This window comes from Corvus brachyrhynchos, unplaced genomic scaffold (genome assembly GCF_000691975.1).
Source record: "Corvus brachyrhynchos isolate BGI_N302 unplaced genomic scaffold, ASM69197v1 scaffold103, whole genome shotgun sequence".
NCBI lineage: Eukaryota > Metazoa > Chordata > Aves > Passeriformes > Corvidae > Corvus > Corvus brachyrhynchos.
This window is the reverse complement of record NW_008237436.1, coordinates 2,043,556-2,049,728: the sequence shown is the minus strand read 5'-3', so window position 1 is coordinate 2,049,728 and position 6,173 is coordinate 2,043,556. Positions and strand designations below refer to the sequence as shown.

The 6,173-nt window shown below is 44.6% G+C and overlaps 1 protein-coding gene across 1 annotated transcript in view; it reads right to left on the bottom strand.

Moving 5' to 3' along the window:
* The window catches only part of SMAD9 (SMAD family member 9), a 23,519-nt gene extending 19,094 nt beyond the window's left edge, over positions 1–4,425 (bottom strand). The window contains exon 1 of the mRNA XM_008631424.2: positions 3,714–4,425. Coding sequence (XP_008629646.1) covers positions 3,714–4,125 — 412 coding nt within the window. The 5' untranslated portion in view covers positions 4,126–4,425. The remainder of the gene's footprint in view (positions 1–3,713) is intronic.
* Between the last annotated feature and the right edge of the window lie 1,748 nt (positions 4,426–6,173).

Genomic DNA, 6,173 nt, shown 5'->3' with positions numbered 1-6,173 from the left:
TCTTTCCACTGACTGTTCTGTGACTGCCTAGAGGGCTAAAGCCTCTGAGGTGGTGAGGCATTCAGAGATTTTCTTGTTTGTGGCTAAGAGTACCCCCAAGGGCCTCGTTCTCCTTGTTCTTTTGGTAACATGTCACTCTCCAGGGCTCAACGAGTCTGAAGCAAGTGTGACCAGAGGCATAAAACTGAGTAACTGAGTGTGTTGGGACCTGTCTGTCCTCATAAATTGTTCACATTTTCTCCACTCATTGGGGTCCTTTTCTTCTACCTGCCATTTTCCACCAAGAGCCAGAGGTGGGTTCTTCCTTCTATGTGTGCTCAAGTGTTGATGATCTTTGTTCAACTGAAGACAAATATGGTCATGTCCCAAGCCCTGCCACTGCCTTTCATGCCTTTCTCCCATTCCCTTTAGCTTCAACAGTTATTGCTGGGAACCTGGCTGTGCCCAAAGCCTGTGACTTCAGATGCTAGCAAGCAAACTTATCCGCCTCAGTTTAATTTCAGGTACAACATCCACACTGCAATTTCTCACACATAAGTCCACCTCTGCATAGTTTACTACTTTTGGAGACCTACTCTCTGGTGAGATCCATCTGTTTTCTGTGCCCATGACCAGTCCCAAACACATAGCCAATGGTGAGGCCATCAGGTGGTCTTCCACCTGGAAGGCTATCACATCTTGGTCCCACTCAGGCTTGATGAAAGCAATCAGTTAGTCTAAGTCAAAAATCCTCTTGTCTACAGCACTGGTGCACCCTCAGATTTGCAATACCAACATATGAATGATCTCATTTAAAAATAATAGAGTACATGTTTAGGCAGCTTCTTCTGACAACAAACCATTCAGACTTCTGAGAACCTCTTTGAAGGCAACAATGAAGGGGGAAGCAGAGAATAACCAACATACCTGTTTCGTTTAGGCTAGGTGGCTTAAGTCCTCTCTGCAGTGGGATGTGGCACACATACAGGAAATATTTTCTGCTTTTTTTTGAAGTGGCACCTGCTACTCAGCAGATGTGAGAAGTAATCTGCTGGGGATACTTGTAGCAGCAATAACAGCCATGTGTAATCTGTGCAGTATCAGTAGCAGAGCCTAAAACGGGACTGGGCAGCCTGAGGACACAGCAGAGGTAATGAAATCTCTGAATCTCTGACCAGAGTTCAAAGCTGCACTCTAGTAACAGAGGTCTAGGGATTTGCCAGGCCATCAAAGAAAGGATGAGACCCTCACATCTTTGACACAACTCATTCATTCTGGATCAACGTTAGTGGATCTGGTCAAAGAGTGGTTGACTCAGCAAGAAAGACTGCAGTGATGGAAAATGATCCCCAAATAGATGGATATTTTAATGAAAATAATACTGGTATATAGATTATAAAAAATGCAGTGCAGACTTATTTCATGGGTGGATTCTTTAGCTCCATAGGACGAGACTCAGTGAATCTCATAGAAGCCTGACATCACCATCAGCCAAGATGCAGATGATTTCCTGCAGTTAAAAGTAGCAGACCGGTACCTAAATCAACCACTCCCAGCCTTTTCTGTGGTGATCTCACTGCTGCCACTTTCTAATGAAGCTCATTTGTTCTCTTGCCTTGCCAACACCTCCTTGCAGCACTGCTTTCTAACTGGAGCTGCATTGCACCTCTTGCAGTGGTGCAAGTTCCCTCTCCTGCTGCTGCCCCAGCACACCTGAGTGGGTTGCACTCTTTGCTATACTATACAAATATATACTATGGCTGTGAGCTTCAGCTTCTAAGTTTCCCTGTAAGAAGAGTTGTAGGGGTGAATACAACAGGCTGAGAACAATTCCTGGGTCCTGTGGAGAACTGGCACAGCACAGTTTGCGTCCTCTCAGCTGCACCTCACTTTCACCTCCAAAACAAGGTGGCCAAGTCCAAAGTGCCCAAAGTCCCTCCTGTGGGCTAACTCTGCACTCGGAGAGCTGCTAGTCCACGAGTCCACATGGGTCAAAGCTGTGCCTGGGATCATGCTACCAATTCAGCTGTACCCAGACCTGCACCTTTTCCCCTTCTACTTTACTAGCAGAGATACTGCCAGTCTGCTGCACAGACAAACAATACAGACATTGTTCACAGCTGAAAGCTTCTGAGTTTCAGGATCAGAACAACAAGCTTTGGCAGCCATTTAGCAGCTGCTGGACTATTCCATTAGTAGTGCTTGTTAGCTGGCACTGAACAGATGAGAAAACCAGGGTTGAAATCAGCACTGTGCAGTGCTGTCTACTACTGCACTGAGGAGACTCCATTAGCTACTCCAAAGTTACACCAGAAAAATTGAGAAGACACTAAAGACTGCAGCCTGCAAATAAACAAATGTAATAAACACAAAACGGGATATTTTATGAGCATCTTTTCTTAAATTATTGAAGAGTTTACTTTAGCAAGGTGTGAGATCAGTTCTTTCCACTGAAAACTGTTGACAACAAGCATCACTCAGTGTAGCTGTAAAATTTAAAAGTTGTGACAATCTTTACAGCAGTTTGGATGCAACTTCGCGGTGACAGCTCTGCTGCACTGGAAGGATTATCAGAAGAGGAAGCAGGCCCTGGTGTTTAACAAATGTTAACAAATGTCCTTCCTTTATTTCATCTGTGTGAAAAGAAACATCCCACAGTTCACTTATCTGATCCTAATGTCACCTCAGAGTAAAATTCATGCCAGACAAGGAGTAATCTCAGAATAATAAGTATACACTTACCAACAGTATCCATTAGTAAATTAAATTACTATGATTTTTGGCAGCAAGGGAGAGCTAGGTTAGACATTAGAAATAATTTTGAACTGTAAGAATAGCAAAGCAATAGATTCACTTGCCTGGGGATGTTGTAGAGCCTTTATCACATGGGATTTTTAGAGCTCATTAGGAAAAGATCTATCAGGAATGTACCTGGTAATTTGGTTTGGTTTGGGAGTCTGGGCAGAGGGAAACAGGATGACTGCTCAAGACCTTTGCCAGCCCTGCTTTCTAAGATCCCTGTAGAAGTCAACACCAAACACTACAATTTTTTAACAGCTGTTTCATTGACACAAAGCCCAATTGAATGACCTTTCAGTGAGGTCATAAGTTTTTAGTGCAGTCCAAAGAGGATTAACAGTGGAAAACTTCAAAGTTTTATGGGAACTTGGTGGATTTATTTCACATAAACTCTCCATTTAGGCAAGTAAATCCCACTGCAGGCAGACCACCAGGCATTTTAGGGAAAATCAATTGACCTGGTTTCATATTCACTGCAAAACATGCCATCTTAATGCAACTCTTATCTTTAAAGAGAGAGCTAGTGTTTCCTGGGGGCTAATGAGTCAGTTGTTGGTTTTCAATGTAAATCTCACCACGGTGGTAAGGCCAGGCTGGTGCCCAGACTTCGTGCAAATGGCCACCAGCTCACTCGAGGAGTATTCAGCACCCAGGTCCATGGAAGGAAGCTGCTTTCAGCACCTTGGACAAGATCCGGGTGCCCACAGGGGTCCAGTGGGATGCAGACCCCACTGGGAGAGGGGCTCCTTACTCCCTCCTTAGTCCTGGCTGCCGGACCTATGATACCACCAGGCAGGGTAAGACCCAAGATCCTCCCATCAGACGGAGCCTGCCTTTTCATGTTTCAGAGCACAACTGTAGGATGCACCAAGACTAGACCTGCCAGAGCAAGAGCTGACACAGAGATGCGAATCATTTACAGATGACATAATTACCTGGGGTTTCCACCCGCCGGTAATGGTAGGGGTTGATGCACACTTCTTTCTGTTTTGAGCCAAAAGGGAACTCACAACATTCCAATGGTTTCAACTCATGGTGAGATTGTAAATCAGGCCAGCGCCACACTCTGCAATATATGACGTGGGGAAGCCCCTTGCGGTGAGACACCTGCAGCCGCCCATCCAAGGAACGTGGGATCGTGACGCATTTACTGGGCTGACCCGGGCAGCTCAGAGCCCTCTCCAGTTCTTCCATGGCTCCTTTCTTCTTCTTTAACTTCTTCACCAAGGAATCAACAGCTTTTTCTGCCCACTTTTCTTCTTCATCTCCTTGTTTCCAGCCCAGCAGCCTTTTCACTGCAGGGCTGGTGAAGGAGAACAAGGAACTGATAGGGGTGCTGGAGTGCATAAGAAGCAGAGATTATGCACAAGCGTCAACGGAAGCACAAACTGCTCTCCTGCCTTGCAAGGCCTGCACGGAGTTTCCACAGTATTGTGATGGACACTTCCTTCAAGGAAAGGTTCTTTCACACATATGTTTTTGTAGTCTTAGGCACTGGTTACAAGTAGTCCAACAGGGTGAGTCTCAGAACTTTCCAAACATCAAGAAACTGCTGATGAGGCCTGGAACAGCAACACAATACATAGTTAGGCTTCACACACTATTTCCATTGTTCCCCCAATAAAATATTTTGAAAGAGTAATTATTCAAAATGTGTAGTTAATTTTCAGTGGTTTTCTGTTTGGTTTTTGATGTTTATTTTGGGCCCAAGCCTCTCCTCCCCACTACCCTCCCCACTCCTTTTAGAGTTGGACCATGGAAATTGTTAAGTATCCAGTCACTTTAACTTGTGTTTAGAGATTAATGCACCCGGCAAATGGTTTCAGAACTAAGATTATTTTTAGTACAAAAGAAAATTTACCCTCTTTTATATATGCTGGTAGCTGTAGGTTCAGCTCAAGCATATTCTATGAAAATAAATCTGTAATACCAAATTTATGGAAACTATGAGTAGAATACTGTTCTGATTTCAACTTCCTCTCTGCCACTCCGATCTCACTGTACTGTCAAGAGTTGTACAGTATTAACTGAAAAATTAATTTAAAATTAAACTACTTGCAGATTTCATTTAAGGCCTTTCAAAGATCTACTAATATTCTCTAAACTTACTTATATTTTCTCACATGGAAGAGAAACACCTTTTTTGCCCACACAGTCTGTTTCTTTCTCTTCAACAGTTCACAGCTTTCTGGATCCAAATCACAGACTTTTGGACATGGTTTGTGCTGGATGGATCCTGAGTTATTTTTGCTAAGAGCTGCTACATCTGACAAAATCCAACAGAAAGAGTTTCGTTCTTGAGAGCTTTTCCTTTTTTTTTCTTCATATAACTGTAGCCAGTCTAATTTTAGCTGAAAATTACATATTTCCACTGACTGGAACTCTGAGGAAAAACATCCTCATACATCAAGCTATTTAATGCTTTAAATATATTTCATGGACCCCCTGTGCATGGCAAGTCCAAAAGTCTGAACTACACAGAGGGCACTTAAAACAGGAGATGGGGACAGCTTCCAAATGGATGTCTCTAGAAAAGCAGCTCCACAACTGCCCTAGTCCACCCTTGTGGACTTTTTTGCCCCCACCAATGAAGGCCTGCTCACAGTCCTCAGCACCACTTATGTGCAGCCACTGAGGAGACAGATGTTGCCCAGCAGTGGGAGTGGCAGAGCTTCACAAACTGTATTTTTGTGCAATTTCCTTAAATGCACCGATCTTGTAAGAGTTCAAAGGGCACCTGGGGACACCATGTGCAGGTGCAGGTACAACACAGTGAGGCAGGAGGCCAGTCCCAAAGACTGGTTCCTTGGCATACTTGGATACCCTCAGCGCCACGCAGCTCTGGAGCATGCTGCAGAGTGAGCACAGCCCAGGGCAGCACAGCCTCCTGGACAGGCTGCAATGTTTCCTGAGGACCAAGGACTGCCTAGAGCTGTTTTTCTCCCAGCTCTTCTGTTTTGTTCTCATGCCCATCCCTATGCCCCACTGCATCACCCTTTGAGATGCCCACCACCCTGAGAAATGCAGATACATGGAAACATAACAAGCTTTTTCTCTTCCTCCACAACAGCAGCAATGATAGGGGAAGGGGCTCAAAGTTCCAAAAGCCTTCCACTGCACTAGGAAGATGGAAGCACTTGGCCCCACAGAAGAGAAAGCATAAAAGCAACTCTTTGGCAGCAGCAGCAGCTGTTCCCCAAGACTTTCATATTCCAAGCACCGTTCAAATATGCACAGAGGGACTACAAAACTGGAAGGCAGAACAGGTACACCTTGGTCCAGGCACCCACCACAAAACTGAGCTCTGGCTTATGCAGTTTCTACATTATCAATCTATGTATGTGTCCATTTGTCCTTGACTGTCAAGAGAGGCTCTTGACAGAGCACAGGAGAAA